Here is a 24,284-nt window from a genome sequence, read left to right as displayed (position 1 = left end):
GAGCTCTGGCCAAGCCCGGTCAAGCTGCTGCGTTACGTAACATCAGAAATGTCGCGATTTCTTAGCAAAGGTACCCAATATTTACATTAAAATTAGTGTTGATTAACCTGTTATAACATATCACTTACTAGAGACGGTTAATTAATTATTGTTGCAGGGTACCATGTCACTACTAGAACAAAAACATAGCGTTCAAGGTGGACCTCGGTTCAAACCCGAATTTCTTGTCAGTAAATGTAGAGTTTGAAAATGGAGATGGTGATCTTAGTATAGTGGAGTTTCTACCAACAGGATCTACTCGAGCGATAAAAACGAATCATGTATTTGGGGCAACATGGAGTAGCAATATTAACCCTACTGTACAAAAAGCACCATACTCAGTGAGGCTCACAACAGGGTCCAACAAGAAAATTACTGCTTTTAAGGTTATTCCAGTTGGCTGGAAGCCTGGAGTAACCTACAATTCCACTGTCAATTTTTAATTCGTGTAGTGCTAAATTTAAACGCAAAAAATAAAACTCCATTCAAGTTAGATAATAAAATGAATGAAAGAAAAATAATTAAAGTTTGTATCATTGTCACAAAAATGATCTTGAACGTTTCCCTTTTGGAATTGAATAAAAACTTATGGTTTTAAGATTATTATTTTCGCGTACTTTTATTATTGAAGTCTTACTTGTGTCTTTTCTTGTTACCATTTAATGTGCGATCCACATGCAAAATTAGAAGAAAAAAAAAGGGATACTTATTTAGAAAGAAAACATTTTCACTTATAATTCAGAAATTTTTGTGTTTGTCCCATTTTGGGACAGTGGTTTAGTAAATGGATTATTTTTCTTTCTTTTGCAATATATGGACCTTGTGTAATATGGGTTAAAGATATCTTTTTGAGCAAATTGAAAGTTTTATGAAAAAAACGTTACACCACCTTCTAAAATTTGTAAGTTATAGCAAACGTTAGACGACAATTCAAAATTTTCTTCATAAGGTAGAGCGATATATGAGCAAACATTAGGCTCGAGTTCAGAATGATAATTACCAAGGATTATATTTACACCACTTTCTAAATTGTGACCTAAAACAGTGACATTTGCCTAAATCAGCCCTTATAATTGGGGGAAGAGGGAAGAAATGCAAAGTTGAGATTCTAAGCCCCATTATATTTTCTTTTGGGCCTTGAACTTGTACATCATAGACCCGCTTGATGCGAGCAATTTGCACGATTATCCTTATTCGGGGGTGGTCTTTAATTTTTGACCTTCAAACTGGTCTTTAATTTTTGCCTTTTGCCTAAAAACTCTTGGATTTCGGGTTCGAATCCCCACTCAGTCAAAAATTAAAAAAAAAATCGCAAGGCAGAGTTTGCCTAAAGGTAGCAACTCTACCCTTAAGGCAGAGTTTGCATGAAACTCTACCTTATAAGGAAGAGAGATAAACTCTGCCTTGCAAATTTTTACGCTTTTTGATCGAATGGAGTTCAAACCTTAACCTCGTGGGACATTTTTGTCACTTTTTTAAGCAAAGGGCAAAAATTAAAGACCAGTGCCTTTGAAAGACAATCCGCGCAAAAAATGGCTTGATGCATCACAATATTGGCCCACGATTCCTCAAGTATTCATAATATCCTCCCACAATCCCTGAAGTTATGAAAATTTGTGAGAATTCATCTTCTTCTTTTCTTCTTTTCTTTTCTCTAAATAAGACGTAAGAAAACAACATGATTTTAGTCAATTCATAAGACTTGTTCCTCCTTGTTTCCCGAAATCTATGTCTTACCTTTATTCTATTCTACGATATCCTATAGATACTAAATGCTCCCAAGAAAATCCTATAAATACCATTCAATCTCTAATTGTAAGTTGTAACTTTTAAGCATTATGTCACTTTATATAACAAATTTAGTGTAAACTTTTTTTACGTCATTGGTGTTCATAACTTGAATTCTAAATTAAACTACAATAACATAAACTTTTACTTTGCGCATATAACTTAAATTCTAAAAACGAAAACCAAACTATTTGAGTCTCAATAGCAATTGTTTGTGCGGTTAAAATAACAAATATAACCAACCAATTAAAAAAAATCTTATTGGGCTTCCTTTCCCTTCCCTCCACTTGTCACCTTCACTCCCTCACTCCCACTCGAACTCCTATTTTCCTCTCCTCACACAAACAAATTAAACCATTGGCTCTAACTAAAAACTAGGACTAAGTTTCTTTTCACCCTACAAGCCCACAACAACTTCTACTACAATAGCAACAAACCATGCAACTCTTTTTGTTTCTTGATTCATGCATATTATCCTCATAATAATTCACTCTCACTTTGTTCTTTGTTGTCTTTTTTCTTACACATAGTTGACTAAATTAACTAGTATTAAGCTTTTTCTTTTATTTGTTATAGTCATGGCTTGTGTCGATGAAGAACAAAAGCCCAATTTTAAGCATTATTGTAAAGTTTGCAAGAAGGGTTTTATGTGCGGGAGAGCTCTAGGTGGGCATATGAGAGCTCATGGCATTGGAGATGAGAGAGCAAATATGGATGATGATGATGATGATGAAGCTAGTGATTGGGAAGACAATCCTGGAGGAAGTGATCTTAAGAGGATGTACCAATTAAGAGCAAACCCTAATAGGCTAAAGAGCACTAGGACATGTGAGAATTGTGGCAAAGAATTCTTGTCATGGAAATCTTTTCTTGAACATGGAAAATATTGTGGCTCGGATGATGCTGATGATCAGTCCTTTGTATCATCACCTGGTTCAGATGGTGAGGAATATAATGTTGGTGGAAGAAAAGGTTATGGTTGGTCTAAAAGGAAAAGGTCCTTGCGGACTAAGGTTGGAACTTTTAGTTCAGCTTATAGTGAGCAAGAAGATCTTCTTCTTGCAAAATGGCTTATAGATTTAGCCAATGCAAGGGTAGACCCATCAACCATTGAGCCAGAGGAGTCATGCGCCTCGGCTAGTAAGGAGGAGGAGAGGCGGAATCCGATAATGACCTACCTTAGTACTCCCGGCCTCGTCAACCGAGACAGAGATCTCCATCATCGTAGAAAAAGTGACTTCGTCTTCTTACCTTCGGACAAGGCTAAAGGGGCTTCCAAAGGATTGTTTGAATGCAAAGCATGCAAGAAAGTATTCAATTCCCACCAAGCCCTAGGTGGACATAGGGCAAGTCACAAGAAGGTTAAAGGATGTTATGCAGCCAAACAAGATCAATTAGATGATCGTAATGATGTGATTACACATGAAGATAATTCCTTTAAAGGTTCAAAATCATCATCTTACTACCAATTTGAACAAGGGTCCTCATTATCAGGAGCTTCAAGAAGAAAATCAAAAGTCCATGAATGTTCAATATGCCATAGAGTTTTCTCGACAGGACAAGCTTTGGGTGGCCACAAAAGGTGCCATTGGCTCACTTCCAATTCTCAAGATTCATCTATCTTCCCTGCAAAATTTCATTTTCACAATGCCCTTGAGCAAATTAATGAATTATCAACCTTAGAGAAACAAGATCCATTGGATCTTAACATTCCACCAAATGAAGACATGTCAAGTACAAGGCAAGACCCTTGGAATATAATTAATCCCTTTGAGGTCTCCACAGATATACACTTGCATCCATGGAGTATTAGTGATCATGAGAAAAAAGAAACGGAAACTGATGTTATTTACCACAACAATTACGAGCAACCCCACAAAGAAAATGAGGATGACAACAACAAGAATCACGATAACAATGACAACAACAAAAACAACAATAACAATGCTGACAAAAACAAAGCGAACAACAATGTCCATCAAGATAATGCAACACAAATTTATGTAGAAGATGATGAAGAAGCAGATAATAAGTTTAAGTTAGCAAAACTAAGTGACCTAAAGGATATCAATACTAGTTCCGTTGATCCTTCACAATGGTTACAAGTCGGTATTGGTCCAACAACAAAGGTTGGTGCTGACTCATAAACTGTTTTTTTTTTCTTTCATTCTCTTTTCTCCTTCCGCACAGTCACGGGTATATATTTCTATGCACATATTGTAATTAAAATATCCACACACACACACCAAAAAAAAAAAAAAAAAAAAAAAAAAAAAAAAAACTTATACACACCCATTATTTTTAGTGAAAATACAGTATATACATTATTTTAACTTTGTTCCTTGCATTTTGAATTCTATTTTTTCGTTGTAAATTCAATTATTCATAGTTTTCAAGTATTCAAGCTAGCTGATCATGACAACTTTCTTAATCAACATATCTTCATTGATGTGTTAATTAGTTCTTTTTATTTTAGCTTCTCACCGTCCCTTTAAAATTTGAATGGCTTTTTACTTAGTCTTAAACTCTTATGGGTTTATTATATAATCTATATGTACGGAAGATGTGAAGAATTTTTGCACTATTAGATTAAGTTGGCATGTAGCACTATCAGATTAAGTTGGCATGTAACAACGACTCTTCCTATCAAGCCTGAAATGGTAATTTGAAAAACTAAGTGATAGCCTACTATAGCCAATTAAATTGCACTGATAGCATAAACATTTCTTCAAGGCATATAACTTTGAACTCATACTTAAATGCCTTGTAGAGAAAGTTCAACCGCTGTACAGAAAAGAACATTAATTAGGGTATACGTAGCTTCTACCCTACTATTGTTAGAAGATTTTGATGATAGTTTACTGGCAATTCTACAGGCCTCGAGAATTATATTTTTTCTTCCTTCTAAATTTTTTTACAATATCTTGTCGGTTTAGAATATAGTTTAATCAGCTGAAAGGATAAGAAACTTTTATAGGTCGAAGTCATTTGCTGCATGTGCAAACTTGTTGTACAATATTCTTAGTTCAATTTGTATCCCCCAAATATATCTTTTAAGTGTAAGTAGCAAATTGCACATCAATTAGGCTGGTGGTTGACCAGACTAGAAAGACAAGTCCACCAGTCTTTAAGGGATGAAGAAACTTTCTTTTTCCTCTTTTGCTTTTTGTGGTCAATACTCAATACTATACGTGATAATACCCCTAGTTTCTAGTTTCTACGCTTTTTCCTAACATTTTGATATGGAAATTTTGCATCCATGTGTCATCGCAAGTGGCGCCAGTGCAAGTTAATTACGGGATCGACAGACCAATAGTTTTGGCCAAACTCGTATTTACATATATTTAAAAAATCACTTAATATACACAAATAATATATTTAATACCCGGTAAACCAAAAAGATTGTGGTTCAGAACTCATAATTAAAAATCTTGAATCCGCCTATGTATTACTGGTTCACTCACCGTTTGTTAAAGAGTATTCAATCATTTTATTTTCCTTTTTTTTTTTTTTTTTTTTTTTTGGTTTAATTTTAAGTTTAATGTTATCATTTTTCATCCGCATGTATGTAAAGGATAGTAGTGAATTCCGAGAAGAAATTTAGGCTGTGTGTGTATATCATCTTAGGAGAAAAGACAGCCTTTCTATTTAAACTGTATCTTGAAAAAAAATTCAATGATTTAAAAATATATAAATTACATGTGAAATATATAGACACACATATGAAATGAGTAAGTATGGATGTATATGCAAATTTGTTATCTTATATAGTGCACAAATTAATGTAGAAGGACATGATGCCGACAAACTGTTGACCTTGAAACTACTTAGGTAATTAGCTCAAGCAAAGAAAAACCAAAAGCATACCAATTTCCTCGCAAATGCCACTTCTTGTCAACACGTAAATCTGTTGCTGGTTAACATTTAAGTCGCTTAACAACTACTACTACTTGATTTGCTTTCTCAACTAAACTCAAAGCACTTAATTAAAGTGCTAGCCAGTACATATTAATTTATTCATCAAAGTGGAATCAAGAACCATTATCTACTTCAATACCATAGCTATTAATTTGATAAATGTAAATCATTTCATCTAACACTTTAGGGTTATTAGCACTTTTGTTTCCTCAATTAGTGATAAATTATGATTTTGGTTTTTGTAATATTCGAACAAGCACATTTAACCATCAATTAATTGAAGTGTACAATTTTGATCCCTTTGCAATATTCAGCAATTTACATAATTACAAACAGTTTCACTACCTAATTACTTATGTGTTATGATAAGTTGGTGTTGTTACCTTTATATTTTGACGGAAATATAGTCCTAAAATAGTCCAAACAAAAGATATATATACTTCATACATGAAAGGGATACTAAAAACATACATCTCAATTAATCAAATGTTAAGAGTATTTCGTCAAACGTCATAAGGATCAAATTAGAATTTATCAATAACAAAAGGACTGAAAATGTTATTATTCCAAATTTAAATTGTTATAGATGAGACATTATTTATTTATATTTATTTTAAATCTAAACCCGAATCAGAGCGAATGGTAATCAACAAGATCAGCCAACGATCAAGTGGGCTTTGGAGTTAACCAACTTTAGGTGTTACCATTTATAATTTTTATTTCCTAAGAAAATATGATATATGAATTTGTTATTATGTTAAGCGTTTAGAATTTTCACATGGTATTTGGTAGTCGTCTCAATAATTGAAAAGTCGTAAGAACATTGAGTTAATTTTTCAAACGATCACTCAACTTTGATGAATTTAATTAGTAAAGTCACTTTTTTGTTTTATAAAAATAATAATTAACTACTCCTTTGTTTTTTCAAAAGTCATACACTCCGGTAAGATTAAGAAACAAGTCAAGAAGCATGAGATCTAGCAAATCACCCAGCCTAGCTAAATGAGGAGAAAGTAATTTGCTGAAGAACAAAATTAACTCATTAATTTCTTGCCTTAGATTAAACCCATCTAAGAACTTCCTTTAGAATGATGAAGGGATTTTCCCCCCTAAAGGCTAAAGCCCCTTTTACTACTTTGAGGATATATAAGAGCACTATTCACAAAGAATGACAGTTTGGACTCCTTTTTATCTTCTTGTAGAATCTTCTTAATGCATGCTTACTTCCAATAGTGCTACAGAATTCAGATCTTGTCCACTCAAATAAAAGAGAAGAAAAAGTATCAACATCTGTATCTGATCAGTTTCAGACTTTGCTCCAATGAAAAGTTTAGTACTAAAAGATTTTCCCAAAATATGTATTGTTTTGTTTTTATAGACTCAAATATTCGACTACTCTAAGGGCTCATTTGGTAGGATATATTAGGTAGAATAATGTTGGTATAAAATTTTAATAGAATGTTTGGTTGCAAATTTAAATCTAGGATATATAACTAGCTAATACCAATATTACTTATATTCAGTACTATTCTTATACATAGTAAATCATGACATTTAACAATACAAATACTATTCTTTTACTTATACACCCTATTCAATACTATTTAGAAATTATGCAACACATGTTATTTTTAATACACCAAATTAACCAAACAGTCAATAAAAAATAACATCACCATTAATCACAATATTACTAATCCCAACATAACTTGTCTTCGAACACAACGATCCCTAATATATAGTGTAATTAGTAACATTTCAAAGAAGCGCACTTTCTACGTACAATAACGATAATAGACAAAAGTGCATATCACGACACTGAGACTTTACCAGCTTAATGCGAAGCTGAAGTGACACCTAAAAATTAGATTTTATAATTATTCAAAAAGAAATTGAAAGTTGAATAATCATCAGGGAAATTAGGCTCGCTTAATCTGGTAATTGTCAAATAATTCAAATCCAGTGGCAAGGTTAAGGCCTCAAAAACGTAATATAAGTAATAGTTTCAGATTCAATTATCTTATTTTTATGTATGCTATTCCTTATTGTCGTACATGATTTGATTTTTCAAAGTCATGAATATCAAGTGTCGTTCTCTCTACTTTTTATTTTGCTTTTAAAGCAGATGTGGTTGCAACGTATTGATTAAGTATGTTTAGAGTAAGTCATCTAATATTGTTCTTAGTTGATGGAGGCATTATAAAAGCATTAATTAATTACATACCTTTTGACTTTTTATCTGTATAGTTGATGATGCATCCCATAACATCCTTATTATGCCAAAGAGTTGTTAGAACATCTATCCAGCGTGTCAAGGAGCTGATTTTGAGACCTTATTTTATCCCATCAGCGGTATATGTTGATAACTAAATATTTTCATTTCCCTAGCAAGGGAAGATTTTATAAATTAATTAACAATTTCTCTCACGAAGTGTTAGTCACATGATTACGTGTTCAGAATTTAATATTTTGTTAATATTATAATCCTTATTCCAAAAAATATTTATTATTTTTCATATATATACTTGTGAATAAATATTGGACTCAGTTAAACCCGCAACAACAAAAGCTACAACCTCCGGTGGCTAAAATTAATGCCATACCTAAAAAGTGACAGGATCAACTCACACACTACTAACGATGCGTGTAAGCATTTCTCCAGTTATGGAGGTTTCTTTCTCTTACCATTATGTATTAATGACTTGTAAATTGAAATATATATGCATATTGTTTCATTTACGCTAATGACTTGTAAAGAAAAATAGATGATGCAGACGAACCATATAACATAAAATCCTTTCGTAAAGTTTTTGCCTTATCCTTTATTTTAGAGGAATTGATAAAATCACATCGGTTTCAATTCATTTTTAGCAAACAAACAGTACAATTACACAATACAATAGCATGAACAAGGAATTAATACTACTTTACCATTATTTCTATTGCTCTGCTAGTTACTATCCTTAATTCATCTTGGTGCTTCATACGATAACAATGGTGTATCAAATTAGTACGTATGTGTAAAAGTAAAGCTGCCTTATTCTTAGGTTGAGCCAAAAGCTTTTAACTTAATTGGTGAAACAATAGACTATGATGAGTACTACTAATCGAACTCCTAATTAGTTAATTCATCTTAAACTTTGCCAATGATGTATGCATATTTGCACGTAAAAAAGAGTTCACCCTTAAATTTGAATAATCAACAACTCTGTGAACTGAAAAATGAAGGTGATCCTCATAAATTTGCAGATACATCATACAAGAAGGTTAGGCATTTGTAATTAACAACCTTAACTATAGAGTAAACTCCCCTTTACATTTTATGTTAGGAGAAATAACTCCTTCACATTTTGAACAGGACGAAAGAAATTAAACTCTGTTTACCTGAAATTCAACAGTCAAAATGAGAGTCCTTTACTGGAATTTTCACAAAGTAAAAAGTGACCCTCATTATTACAAAAATGACATTTGTTTATTGAACAATAAAGAAAAACATGCAACTGTTACACAAATTGGACTCCATACAATATTCCTTTTTGTTGGATAATTTCACGGTGCTCACTAAAATTTTATTGCACCAACGTCACTAATTAATTTTGTAACAAAAAATTTATTCAACTTTTCCGTATCACTAAATTAGCTGTTGTTACAAAAAAATCACCGAACTTTTAATAAATATCATAAAATGACTCTTTTGTTTCCTCCGCGTGGGTTTATGTGATATTTAGGCAAAGTTGAGCAACTTTTTTGTTTCAAAAAATAGTATAGTAACTTCCGCGATACTTTGGACAAAGTTGAAATCATTGTTACAAAAAAATAATCTAGTGCAATAAAGTGAAAATTGAGCGACGAAATTAACAACTTTTTTGCCATGCCCTTCTTTTGGATTTTAAAGTTCAATTTGCTTTAAAAGATTTTAAGATTTTTCCCCCCTTAGAAGTTAGAACTCCAAAACTTTGAACTCCAAAACTTTGTGTAATTCTTGATTCTTTTTTTGTGTTACTCGTGAAATTCCTATGAAGAAAATTTTACTCTTTTTATCCAGTGACATGACTTGATATATAACAGATCAATAGTACAAATATCATAATTTTGTTCCTATTCGAGAAATCAGCCCAAAAAGTACAACCAGACTAATATTTTTCCCCAATCAGACTGTCCAATAAACATGCAAAACTACACATTCTACAACTTTAGCAGAGTAGCACAGGCCACTGCATTCATGACTTCGTTTTTCCTTTACCGAGAGCTTTGCTCTTTTTTTACTTCACTTGCAACTTTTTTTGGAGTAAAGTTTAGCATGAGATTACTTTTTTCACTTGGTTTTACCTTTGGATTAGTGTATAGACCTTGCTTTTCCACTCTAAAAGCCTTGCACTTTTTTTTTTTTTTTTTTTTTTTGAATTTAAGTTATGTGCATTGTAATTATTATAACGGAAAATTGTCAGATTTGTCCTTGTACTCTCACAAATAAAGTTATATTTGTAATGCATTATACTTTTTCAATATATTTGCCTTTGTACTCTGGAAAAAAAAAACATATTTACCCGTACTTTGTTAAATCCACATGTCCCACCTTAATTTTTCGACATAGCCGCTAAGTGGCATATTTTTTTTTCTTTCAAATTAAATCTGATCATCTTTATATGTTATCACAGATAATTTATTTTATTTTTAAGATTACTAATCCCAATTTTTAAGAAAATTTACCGATAGAGTGACGTAATAGTTTAAAAAAATGTTTACACTAGTGATACGTATAAACTCCATTTGTTTTAGTTGATTAGGTTCAAAAATAGTTTTCTATTTGGGTGAATTTAGTTAGAACGTGTATGTAATTAGGCTTGGCAAGTATGAAGTGAAATTAAGACACGTTCAGATTTTTAAAACATGGCACGTTATAATATTACATGATAACTGCCAAAGGGTGTGGCGGGTGAATGAAATTTCTCCATCCTTAACTAAAGATGTCCGGTTGAAATCAGAAAATGAAGAACCTAACTTACTTTGAGAAACTTCTAAGAAACAAAAAATGCTTATTAAAAAAAATTATTTTGGAGAGTTGAGATACTTGCCAACTTTCGGGGAAAAATAAATAAATTTAAACAGTAGTTGAAGCTTCTTTTCTTCTATTGGTTACACAGAAAAAAAATAGAAAGAGTAACTCTTCTCAGAAGCAGAAGTTATTTTTAATTTTCAAAAAAAAATCATATTCACCAAATTATCCAAACAATATAACAAAACTAACCTCATGCATTGTCGATAACACACTACAGCCAATGTCTTGTAAACATGCTCCTCTTATCTCTATTTAATGGTCTTATTTTTATCTTTCAATTAATTGAAATTGAAAAATAAAACTAAAATATCTAATAATAAATATTTTAATATTATCAATTTAAATATATTAATTACAAAGTGGGTCTTTACATCTCTAGAAACACTTTTGGAAAGATGTTTAAACACAAACTGCTTCTGTAATGCTAACAAAGCATTTTTTTTTAAATTATTAGATCAGACCGAAACTATTATTTTTCAAAAATCCATTTTCTTGGACTACATTGGACAAAAGAATATTTTCAAAATTAACACACTTTTAAAGTATCAATATATTTCAAGTACTAAATGCTTAAAAGAAAAAAAAATGAGGGATGGCAAAAAATGAGGGATGGCATAAGTGACTTGAATAGTCAATTATGACTTAAATAGTTAATTGTAATATTCGAGGCCACAAGTAGGGGTGTACATGGACTGGGTTGGTTCGGATTTTTCAAATATCAAACCAAACCAATTGCATCGAATTTTTAAATCTATAAACCAAACCAAACCAAACCAAACCAAACCAATAAAAGTCGGGTTTTTCAACCTCGGATTTTCTCGGTTTTTTCAGGTTGCTCGGGTTTTTCGGGTTTTTTTTCCAGGTAAAGCCTTCTACAAATATATATAACTTGTACTTCAAATATTTCTTTAGTTCTAGTAAGATACGACTATCTAATTAAGATATTTTTTAAAAAAATAACATAAAATGTTAAATGAGAGATGACATTGTACTAAAATATTCAACAAAAAAAGTAATGAAATCGCATAAAATAAAATGATCATAATCTAAAAGTACTAAGTCATGCTATAATAAATACGGCTAATTTATAAGGCATACAGAAAATAAAAGTACTAAGTCATGCTAAAATAAGTACGGCTAATAAGTATTAATTACGTGACTAAATATTAAAGAAAAAAGTAAAATTATGTTATTTATTTTCACTCTCTAAACCAATGTAAACTAAGAATAGATATCCAACAGTACTATCATTTCTAGTGTTAGAATTGAAATTTTTTTGTTAGCATTAGCATTGATTTGATATTTGTTGGGTTTTATTTGAGTTACTAATATCATAAATTTATAAAACTTATTGGACCATTCAAAATTCTAATTTCAAGCTTGAAATAATATGTAAAGACAAAAAACTATGAAAAAGTTTAACAAATATTTATAAATTACATTATAAATAAATACTTTTATGTATAAAATTTCTTTGAAATTTTATACTTGTAATGTCGGGTTGGTTTCGATTTGACTTTTTTTTAGCTAAAACCAAACCAAACCAAGAGTGGTCGGGTTTTTTCTTTTAAAACCAAACAAAATCAAACCAAACCACGAATCCAGATTTTTTTCCCGGTTTGATTCGGATTATCAGTTTGGTGCGGTATGTCGGTTTCCTTTGTACACCCCTAGCCACAAGAGACACAAGTGCAACAAGCATAAACCTCAGAGGAATTTTTGGAGTTGCCTTTGAAACAAAGACCCACTAGGTTTATGTGGTGATAACTTCACCCCCTAACAAAAAAATTCTGCGATTTATAGCCTCGTTTTTGTTAAAAGATTTTCTTTGGATGAGGGCCCCTTCTCAAACAAACTCTATGAAGCCATCTTCATGGAAAGCACCAAACGTAAGTTTAAAAAGAGGGCAAAGAGAACGGTGAATGATCAACAAAAACATAATTACATTCAGGGTGTGTTCGGTATCTAGGAAAACATATTTAGAAAGATATTTTTTAATTTCTCATGTTCGGTCGGTCAAAAATTTTAAAAAAATATATTTTTTAGAAAAATAAATTCTTTAAAAATGAGGAAAATTACTTTCGAAGTAGGAAACACAAGTCCCACCAGTGGCATTACACATCAATTGTCTCCTCCCACCCCTCGAACTCACCTCATCTTCACTCCACCCCTAACTCCCACCAACCCAACTCATCCTCCCACCCCCACCACCTTATAGCATTTGTCTAGATCATATATAAATGTTTTTAAAATAATATTTTTTGCTAACGTACCGAATACAAGAAAATAAATAAAAACACCCACTTATTTTCCTGAAAAACTTCTTCTAAGAAAACATTTTCCTTCGTACCAAATAGACCCTTACTGTAACTAATTGAAAATTAAGCGTGTTGAAATGGGGGAAAAAACCAAATATACAAGACTAGGTCCATTATTTTGCCCTAATGAAACGCCACATATTTCCCTTAGAAACTCCTTTCTTAATGGAAAGGGGACAAGAAGTTAGTTCCTCACCATTCATTCCCCATTAGACTATTCAACCCAAGATCCTTAATTAAAGGGCTTCAATTTTTTTTTTCTCAAATAGCAACTCTTTATTAATCACAACATTAATTATTCCCCTTCTAACTAAATATACAAGTTGAATTAAATAAGCTGCCACACTTTCTGTATGTCCAGCTAGTTCCATGCCAAAAATCCTCCCTTTTTCGTAGCCCTTCTATTGGAATTATTATCTCTTTTTCAATAATCTTGTCCCTTCAAATATTTTTTACTTTTATTTTCTACATAGTTAATATGGTCCCTTGGAGTCTTGACAAATATTCTTTCAGACAATTGATAATAATAAATAGATTAAGAAAATAGAGAGTATGATATATGTCTTAAAATCCATTCTAGAAAAGAATAATCACTGCTGCATCAATAGAAAAAGGAAAACAAAAAATGGAGTTCACATACCAGAATTCTTATTGGTCTATCAATTTTTAGTTTGCTAATAGCTTGTTAGATTAATCCGTAAAGCTCCCTTTACAAACAGAAAGGGCCCTTTTGGTCCACATAGTAATTTATTATTGATCCGTCGTTACAACTCAACAGTTTTCTTGACTGATTTAAGTAAAGGTTAAACCAAATTTATTCTAGTTAACCTCCTATCTTGTTCCCATCTTGTCCACTCATATGAGAAGTACATGACTTTAAGTTATCAACTAGTAATTAGTAAAAGAAATTTACACTGAAATTTACACTCTTGGTGTAATTTAGCCAACTTTTAGCAGGTCACATATCGTCTTCTTTCCATGAATTTAAGTTTTATACGCTATCGGTATAAATCTTTTACACTATAATATTAAATTGTTCGATAATAATATATATAATTCTTAATATTTTTGAACTATTAACTATAGTGACTTGTAGTAATTTTTATGTAGTTTTTAAATAAAATTTATTTTTTTAAAAAAGAAAACTTGAAGATGCTATGTTCGAATTCAATCGAAAATTAGTCAGTTTGACCCTGCGAACTATGCCACACAAACTGGAACAGAGAAAGTAAATCACTTTTGGACTATAAATTAATGGGTTATTTTCTGTTAATAAAAATAAATTGTTATAAATTTTCATTTGGAAAAAAAAAAAAAACCAAATACGAAAAAAAAAAAAAGATTAAAGGGCTATTTAGGAAATGTAGAGATGGGATGGAAATAAATGCAAAAATCGCATGTTACATGTCCTTCCCATTCACTCTCTCTGCCTTCATGCATACGCTTTAATTGAACTTTTCTCTTTTTTCCTCGTTATTAATTACCTTTTGCCGTTTTAAGTAAAACTAATTTACTCCAGAATGAATCCAAATCCAATTTAACAAATATCAAAAATCAGATTTTTTATGGTCAGTCTTTAAAAGTACTTCCATTTGTATATATCACTTTGTGGAGGAATGCTTGTTACCTACTCCTTTATAAGCCTCCACTCTCCACAAAACACACACACACACACACACAAAGTGAACAAAAAAAAGTTGAAATTTCTTTGAAGTTAGTTTGTGTGTGATGGAGAAACACAAGACATGTAAGTTGTGTTCAAGGAAGTTTGCTAATGGAAGAGCTTTAGGTGGGCATATGAGATCTCACATGATGAATTTACACACACAACAACAAGAGCAAGAACAAGAGAAACAGATTAATCAGCAAATCAGCGATGAAACAGACTCAATTCCATCATCTTCATGGTTGTCTGAAGAAGAAAAAGGTAAAATCTTGAATTCTTGTGAAGGTGCTGCTGATGACTCAGTTGTTGTTCTTCCAGATAAAGAAAGTGAGACTGAATCATCAAAAAATCCAACTCGTTCTAAAAGATCCAAAAGGGTAAGAAAATCAAGAAAACTCAATTTTGTGAAGATAACAGACTACTCATCACTGGTTGAACCTGAGCCAGTTAGTTCAATCTCAGAGACTTCACCTGAAGAAGATGTTGCACATTGCTTAATGATGTTATCTAGAGATAAATGGATTACTAAACAAGAAGTTGATGACTACTCTGATGAAGAAGAGGATAATTCAGAGGATTCTGGAGAACAAGTTAAAATAATTACAAAGACTAAGGGGAGAGGTAAGTATATATGTGAAACATGTAACAAAGTTTTCAAGTCTTATCAAGCATTAGGGGGACATAGAGCAAGTCACAAGAAGATTAAAGTTGCAAGTGTTAATAATAACAATGAAGTGGTGGAAAGTGGAAATGTAGTAGTTGAAGAGAAGATACATGAATGTCCTGTTTGTTACAGAGTTTTTTCATCAGGACAAGCTTTAGGTGGACATAAAAGAACACATGTTATTGGTGTTGCAGCAACAAATGTTAGTGTTCCTGTTGCTGCAAAAATAGAATTTTCAAGAACTGGTGGAACCAGTTTAATAGATCTTAATCTTCCACCTCCAATGGAAGATGATGATGAAATTATTAGCCAAGTTGAAGTTTCTGCTATTTCTGATGTTGAATTTGTCAACCCCAACAAAAATCAGAGGTAAAGTTTTATTCTTTTTTTATTTTGGTTAATTTTCAGAGGCTATGTAGGAAAGGATTATGGATCCAAGTGAAATTTTCCTGGGAAAATTGGGGTTGATTTTCCATTAGCTTTTACTCAATTCAATAGTTTTGACTGTAATCCATATTTACTGTTGAGAGTGTTCTGTTAATGTAAAATGTAACAGCTAATTTTACAACATTTACTGATAGAGGAGAATATCAGATCACTTTCTCCAGTTTAGTTAATGACTTTAAATTCATATATTCATTTTCACATTTGTTTTAGCTTATCAACAATGTGGACTTTTAAAATTAAAAACAGCAGCTACTGTAGTTAATGGGGCCTGTTTGTATTGCTGCTAATGGCCTAAATAATGTTCCACCTGTTGAATGCAAGACAACCCCTTTTCTCTCTCTTTTTCTTTTCTTCAATTTCTATTTTTTTGTATTTTCATAAAAACATGGTATTAAATTACTTAAAAATTTATACTTACTTTAAATTAAAATTCCAGCTGTGTGTTAGTACTAGGAGAAGCAGCAACTAATTCTATGTTTTTCTTCCTCTCCTGTGTCTCTCTCTTATAAATCCATTTGTTCATTCTTCTCTGTGTCACCGTCTGACTTTCCAACACTTGTCTCATACTCAATAGTTAGAACCTTACAGATCTGAAATACTTTTTCAGAATAGCCAATGGTTCACATTCGACTCAAAGGACCTCAAGTTTGTTTCTTTGACTATATTATCCTCACAAGTGTTTTTAGAATTATCAATGTTAGTAGTATTTAGTAGGCGTTTGGCCATAGATTCTAAATCTTTTTACTTTATTTGGAATTATGGAGTTGGAGTTAAAAATAGAGTTGTGTTCGGTGACACTTCTTGCAAAGGATATTTAGGATGATGTTAATGTTTAAATGTACTAAACACAACTTTGAAAGTGAAAAGTGAGTTGGAAAACAAGTTATAAGATGTTTTCCAATAACTTCATGGCCAAACACTGATTTTTAAATAAAGTGAAGAATTATTCCGAAAAAAGTGAATAATTTTTATGGCCAAACGGGTCCTTAACCTATTATAACATATAACTTGTCTTATATTCGACATTATCAATTTCATCTATTATGGACAGTTATTTAATTGTGCAAAAAGCTCTTTTATACTATCGACATATAGTAACATGGGTTGAGCTAGAAGGTTAGACATTTTCATTAGAATCAATTGCTTTAGTCCAAACTTTATATTCGTCTTAAAAATTTACAGAAATTAAATTCAGAACTCAATTATCTAACACCTGATGTAGCTATCCAAGAATTTAGGATCCATAAAGTTCAAAATTCTAGCTCCGCCTCTAACGTTACAGAACTAAACTCTAGTTTAGTGTCTCGTTAAATTTTGATTGAAGTACCCATTTCCTTAATAAAGGAATTACACGTGAAAAAGGAGAAAGAGAAAGTTGGCAAAATCACCATTGTTTTACTGAAAGAATATTGCTTGTTTGGTTTGGCATGACCCAAAGTATCTGGTTCATGCAGGTTCTACTGAGAGAAATTACAAGGATATTTTAATGTGTAGAGTTTTGTTATGTCACATTCATGAGAACATAATAAATGGACCAGGGTTCCTTTTATTTGTTGGACAAAAACCTTTTCAATTGTGTGCGTTCGCCATTTCTTTTTCATAAATAAATATTTCTAGTTTTATAGAACAAATTCTAATTACCCCGCATTAAACATCAAAAGATAAGCTAAAGTTGTATGAAGAATAAAGTGTCATATTAAGTATAGTAGTTACTAAAATAGTCTCATTAATGGACATTAAGGATTTTTTTCTTTTGCAAGAAGTAACTGAATAGCTCTTGTAGAAACTGAATAACTAAGATTTTAATGAATGTACTTGTGACAAGTGTAACTTATTTTGGGTACTAATATTAAAATTGTTCTTGCATTATTAAAATCTTAAGAATATTTAATTGTTGGAGTCTGGGAGATGAGGTCATAATGGTTCGTTGAACAAACTTAAGTCCGGGTATTTACTTTAACCTAACAAATATATGACTGTTTTTATAAAAACTTTTTTCGATTAACCACACTTAATTAGTACATATTTTCACCTTTTCTTATCAATAATTTTGATAAATTATTATATTTTGGTATAAGCATGGGATATAAATAAATAAAAATCATGGTTTGGCTGTCATTTGAATGGGGTTTCTAATTTCTATAACAACAAATGTGGTGGTTTCAATTTTATAATTCATAGAAGAAAGCACGGCCATTAGTCTGTTCCTAAGGTTTAAATTCAGGTTTGCCCATTTAACAGATGGGAGCAAATGAAGGTGCCTTTTGGGGAGTGTTTAGGTCATGGCTGTCATATTTTTACATGTCGATCGTAACATTGTTAGAGTAAGGAAACTAATAGAAAATACTTACCCTCGCTCAATAGTTATATCAAATCTAATAATTTAATCATTATAAATACATATTATTTAATCACGTTTAAAAATATATATATGTAACATACAATATTGCACTAATTTATCTAGTGCAAGGATAAATATTTTTTACTTACCGCAACAACGTTACCTCAAAGATAGAAAAGAGCACTATTATTCTAATATTTGAATCTCTTCTTTCATTTGAGTTGTGGTTTAGATCAGATCACATCGACAGTCATAGTGTCATGTCGGATTATGTGTAGTGTCTCAAAATCGTGATTTTTGTGTTTGGATCAGAAGTAGCATGTCCAAGTACAAAATTTTTTATTTTTATTTTTATTTTTATTTTTTATGCTTTTTAAAAAAGGCTAGGAAAAGTTAGATTGAAGACTCTTGGGTCCGGCTTTCAAAATCTCGTTAGAAATCCAAATTACATTATTTATTCTTCTCACACACAGAAAAATAATATTCTCATTGTTCACTGCATAATTGAATTTGACCTTTTCTGATAAACATAAACCACGTCGATTGAATGTTTGAATCTTAATGATTTGAGTGCCACGAGTCACTTGAAAAAGAAAATTAGTAAGTAATTCGTTACGATCATTGGAAGGTGGTTGATTTTCTGGAGATTTTAACTAAATTATTACCATAACTTTTTGAGAGAAAAAAAACATCCAACTTGCACACAATGTCCTTTGTGTCTCATTCTTTTTTCCTTTAGTCCATTCTTTTATGCTTCTGGTTGTAAACAAAAGTCAACTCCCACCACTATAACCTCCATCACAATCCCACTGTCAAATTTGTTTCTAATCATGTTATAGCACCTAATAAAACAGAACCAAACTTCAACGTATATGTAGTAAAATTGATGTAACACACATGAATTTTGTGAGGATTGCTAAGAAAATTAATATGATTATGTTTCCATCTTCTCATACTTTTAGATAGATGAATCATGAAACCACGACTAAAATAAATCAATTTTTTAATAAGAAACTTGTCCAAAAAAAGTTTTAAGTAGTAAATAAAGCAACAAGTACATGAATTAATAACAACGTTTTCACAAAGCAAAAGAGCATTAAAGAGTTGCACTATGATAGTAACCAAAAAAGGTTAATTGGTGAACCAAATGGATTGCTTATGTTTTTTCTCTTCTTTTCTTTCTTGGAAGTGAATTTTCCACTAAGAATCAATAGATTCTTGGCTTCACATTCAAAAGTGGTTAAGTCATCGTCAAGGACAACTCTTTGTCTCTTTTAATGGGTGTTCAACCAAAACTAAACCTTTGTTTATCTACAGATGGTCATCTAATCAAGACTCGCACAAATGCATTCTTAAGTAGCTACGGGAGGAGGGAGGGTTCATCCGAATACTGTATATATAAGATCAAATATTTTTTTATGTTTATCAAAATTAAATTTTTATGCATATATAAATAATACATGTTGAATCCTTTTAGCTTCTCAGTACTTCTTTATATCTTGAATGTCCCTAGTGAAAATCTCGACTCCATAAGCCGACATCTATTAAGAAGGATTTAACTTATATACATTTGTTGTGTGTATTATTTTTCTATATTATCGGTGTAATTTATTGCAACAACATTCTATTTATCAAAAGTATATTTATTTATATTTTAAGTGATCTAATATTACATAATTATTTACTGTTAATTTATAGAAGTGAATCTGACTAAGAACAATATAATTAAGATTAGCTCGGCTGTCCTTCCTAATGGTTGGCATGGGTTTGGCCTTCATAGTTGTGGCTTGTCATTAGTCGGTGTGTCGGTCCTCTTCTATGAGAGTGAGTGCGCTTTTTCATATTCTTAAATTTTGGTATATATATTGGTGGGCTCTGCTTTTTTCCTTCCTTTTGTCAAGGTTTTGGAAAAAAGAATTGACCCTAATTTTGCTAGCATGCAACTTCAAAATGTGTGAGTCAATATTGTGATGTTTATTTGGCATACAGCTTTATTGTCTCTTCAAAGTTGTAAGGAGGACTATAACTTCACGACAGTCATCATGAATTTAGTACTATAAATTTTCTCATTACTTGGAGCGTAGTCAAATGTACAGTTCAAATTCCAATCTGTGATGGCGGCACTTAAATTACCACATATATTATTATTCAAACAAAAAGGCAGAAGAGATGAAAATACCCGTCATGAATCCACACAATTTTGACAAGAACCACAATGTTTGAATCACTTAGGCCTCGTTTGGACATGGTTTGAAACCATGGTTGGACATACAATTTGAACATTTTAAGTTGTATTTTTTCTTATAGACATAAAAACCCCACAAATTGTGAAAACTATCAAAACATTCTCAATTCTTATATAATCTTACCAAATGAGCAAATCATAGTTTATAACAAAATTAATACACTACTATAAGGCCTTTCTAAAAAATGCAACATCAATTAATCAAACTTTAGTTCAATAAAAACAAAAATTTAACATGAATAGTAATGTAACTACTCTTTAATATAATCTTCCCACATAAATTAAAGGTTGGTAGACATAAATAAAGGTTGGTGGAAGTTAATGAGATTGGTAAATGATTGATGGGGTTAATTGTTAAAAATATCTACCAACTTATGGGTCTTTTTTTACAAAATATAAACTTTTGGGTTAAATTTTATATTTTAAAAAGTTGAAACCATGGTTTCAAACCCCAAATCATGCCTTTTTGGATGATTAGGGAGTTGAAACTATGGTTTCAAACCATGGTTCCAAACTTATGTCCAAACGATGGTTTGAAACCATGGTTTCAAACCATGGGTTGGCCAAACGCCTACTTATACTGACTTTATATTTCTTAGCAACTTCCAAACCATATATCACGTATGCGGTTTTTGTCCATCAAGAAAATGTATAACCTTGAATTTCTCTTTGTTGACCAGGTCCTTTAATTTGTTTGTGGTAATACCACTTTTGGTCTCGCCATTATTGATGAATTCTAATTTTATTCTTTATGATATCCGATTAAGCACATTTAATGTTCCGTTACTTGAAATGATCAGTTTTAATCCTGTTGCTTTACTTGTAAATATTTTGAAATTTACATAATTGTTAATAGTTTCATCATTTAATTATTGAACATGTGTTATATATGTCAAGTTGGTATTGTTACTCCAGATTTGAGGTAGTTAGAAGCTCATATGATCACTCAACTTTAGGTAAATGGCCACCATAGTCACTCAACTTTGTTTTGTATTCCAAAAGTCACTCAACTTTGGGTAAGTGACCTCTATAGTCACTCAACGTTGTTTTGTCTTCCAAAAGTCACTCAATTTTTGGGTAAGTGGCCTCTATAGTCACTCAACTTTGGATAATTTGTCTCCATAGTCATTTTAGCCGAAAATATAATCTGCGATACATATTTAATGATGTGGCAGTTATAATTCATTTGTAATGGATTAGCTCGGCTAGTTTCCTATGGAGTTTAACTTCTAAACTTGAAGTGTAACATAATTTTTACATTATCAAACTACCTAAAAAATAATTAAAGATTTTGATAAAAATAATTGTCATAACTGCTCCTACTAATTGGAATTATTAGTATAAAAAACAAGGTAAATAATTTATTATAATACGTTAAATTACATTGCTAATATAATTTAAATTCATGGTCTTCTGAGGTGACTTTACAGTCTCTCTATCTCTCGTTGTAGTGGTCTTTTGAAGTTTTATTAGTGTTGCATCACAACAAAATTTTCAACACATTAAATTTCCACGGTTTTTCTGTCTCTCTTTGTCAACTAGAAGAATGGAAGATTGGAGAGTTCCACCCAATTCCCACTTTTGGAACACAATATAAGTAGCTCTTAATTATAATTCTTTTCTAAGAGACGACGTTGACTTTTGTATAATGGAAAAATGATCTCAATAATTTTGGTAAATGACTAGCAAAAAAATTCACTGCTGGACGCGTGACCTAAAATCTAATATTCTGAGGACTCTTTGTTTAACTGTTCAAAGAATTCGCAATTTAATGGTTAGATTAATCTAAATTTAGGCGTAAATAAAGTGCATAAAGCTTTTTCTATCATAAATTTATTATTTTCAAGATTCACATCTAATAAGGGTAAAAAAATCTCATCCTCCCATCATGGGAGTCCCATGATACCTGTGATTTCGTTTTGATTGGCATCCCTTGAAGTTGAAATAGTCATCCTCACTAGTTAATAATGAACTTAAATAGTTGGAAAAAAAAAAAACTAAAATAGTTGCCTTAATTACCAAAATAGTTAGTTGACTTGTATTGTATGCTATATAACTTATTGCAGTATACCGACATCTAATATTCAAAAGATGACTCTCCAAAAGAATTTTGTAAACAATTCAACTGTATAATCTTCAATTAATTGCAACCTGTTGTCAAGAAAATATTTTCTTTTATTATTTAAATAGAAGAAAATAACCTTGTAAAAATTTCTGACAAAAAAGACATAAAATTAAAGATAAATTAGCTACAAGACCAATAGACCCATTTTTCATCAGCGTGTGGGTAAGAGATCGAGAATAAGATTATAAGAGTCTGTGTTGAATTCCTAACTTATGTTTTTTTGCTTATTTTTGTTATTTTGACTTAAAAACATGTACTTAAAATCATTTTTTATCTTACCCAAACACTATAACTGTAATAATCCAACCCAAACAGGCTCTAGAGGAAAGTAAGCGATGGAGTTGAAATATTAAAAGATACTTAGTTTAGCTAGTAAAGCAGTAATTAACTTAGACAGCAATACGTTGTATTTGTACCATCAACAGCTTATCCGATTAAGTTTGCCTCTTTGGTTTGCATATTTCAACAGACTACATAGTTGATTCTCTTTTATTTCCTTCTTTTGGGCTACGTTTGGAATTTATGTAAATGGGGCTCCAATTCGAGTATTCTTTTTCAAAAATTTCATGTGCATTTACTCAACTTCACGCTCCAAAAAGACCATGATTCCATGCCCCTGTGTTCACCAATATTATATTCTTCCTTAATACTTAGTAGTACTTCATAAAGTGATTATCAAGTTTCTTATGCTTTGAGAAATTAAAATTTTGGGAGATGGGAAAGATAAATGTAATTTAATACTCCCTCCATCAAAAAATAAGTGTCGTTCTAACTCATTTCAAGCCCATTAAGAAAAACAATAAATACAAGGTGTAGTTTACGAAGTTACTCTTATTTATTAGATGTTTCTTTAAAAAATTGAGCACTATTAAGAAGAAGTAGTTTTTTAATATAAGGGTATAATTGGAAGCAATTACTATTTTTTGTTTTGAATTCCTAAAGCGACACTTATTTCGGGACAATATTTTTTTTTTTTTTTTTGCTAAAGCGACACTTATTGTAAGACCAACGGAGTATGTTGCTAGGATGCGTTTAGCTCATCTAGTTTACCCTTTTTTGGCATGGAATTTTTACAAGATGAGAATATGACAATTGTCAATAAAAATTGCCCACTCAAATAGTGTTTGAAAATTCTTAGTTAGTTCTGGACCACCACTATACAGATGATCCCAACCTATAAATTAAAGTCCACCACATTACTCGCCATTCATTAGCCCAAATTTAGTCAGCAACTAAAAATAAAGGCGTTTCACACTCCTACAGTCCTACTTATAGTTGGTTCAGTTGGCAACATATCATTTGCAATTAAGTAAATTTAACTTTTTTTTTTTTTTAATTAAAGTCGATAGTGAACTTCAACGAGACTTTACGAATACCAAATTTATGACTTGTATTCGCTCACATTTTTAATATGAGCTATTAAAATTTTAAAGTTTCAATTTCCGTACGTAGATTAATATCTTGAGGTTTTTTAATCAATATACAAGGATTAATTCTGCAAATCTACGACCTATAAAGGCAAATAGATGATTATATTAATTTCTTGTCGCAATTGTCTACTTTATTTCATCTTTGAATCACATGCATGTTCCAATGATTCTTTTGTAAATTTCACCCATTCGTGATTTAGAATAGGAGATTGATCATGGTCATGACATCACAATTATATGGATT

General features: G+C 31.3%; 2 protein-coding genes across 2 annotated transcripts; both read left to right on the top strand.

The window, feature by feature from the left end:
* The first annotated feature begins 2,294 nt into the window (after positions 1-2,294).
* On the top strand, positions 2,295-4,143 carry LOC132062647 (zinc finger protein ZAT4-like). The gene has a single exon (XM_059455179.1). The coding sequence runs from the start codon at positions 2,406-2,408 to the stop codon at positions 3,972-3,974; it is 1,569 nt and encodes a 522-aa protein (XP_059311162.1). The 5' UTR covers positions 2,295-2,405; the 3' UTR covers positions 3,975-4,143.
* A 10,261-nt stretch (positions 4,144-14,404) lies between these two features.
* LOC132064091 (zinc finger protein ZAT9-like) lies at positions 14,405-16,050 on the top strand. The gene has a single exon (XM_059456968.1). It carries the CDS (start codon positions 14,851-14,853, stop codon positions 15,823-15,825), a length of 975 nt encoding a protein of 324 aa, XP_059312951.1. The 5' UTR covers positions 14,405-14,850; the 3' UTR covers positions 15,826-16,050.
* The last annotated feature ends 8,234 nt before the right edge of the window (positions 16,051-24,284 follow it).

Source organism: Lycium ferocissimum, chromosome 7, assembly GCF_029784015.1.
Source record: "Lycium ferocissimum isolate CSIRO_LF1 chromosome 7, AGI_CSIRO_Lferr_CH_V1, whole genome shotgun sequence".
In the NCBI taxonomy this organism is placed as follows: Eukaryota; Viridiplantae; Streptophyta; class Magnoliopsida; order Solanales; family Solanaceae; genus Lycium; species Lycium ferocissimum.
This window is presented reverse-complemented; position numbering and strand designations above follow the sequence as displayed.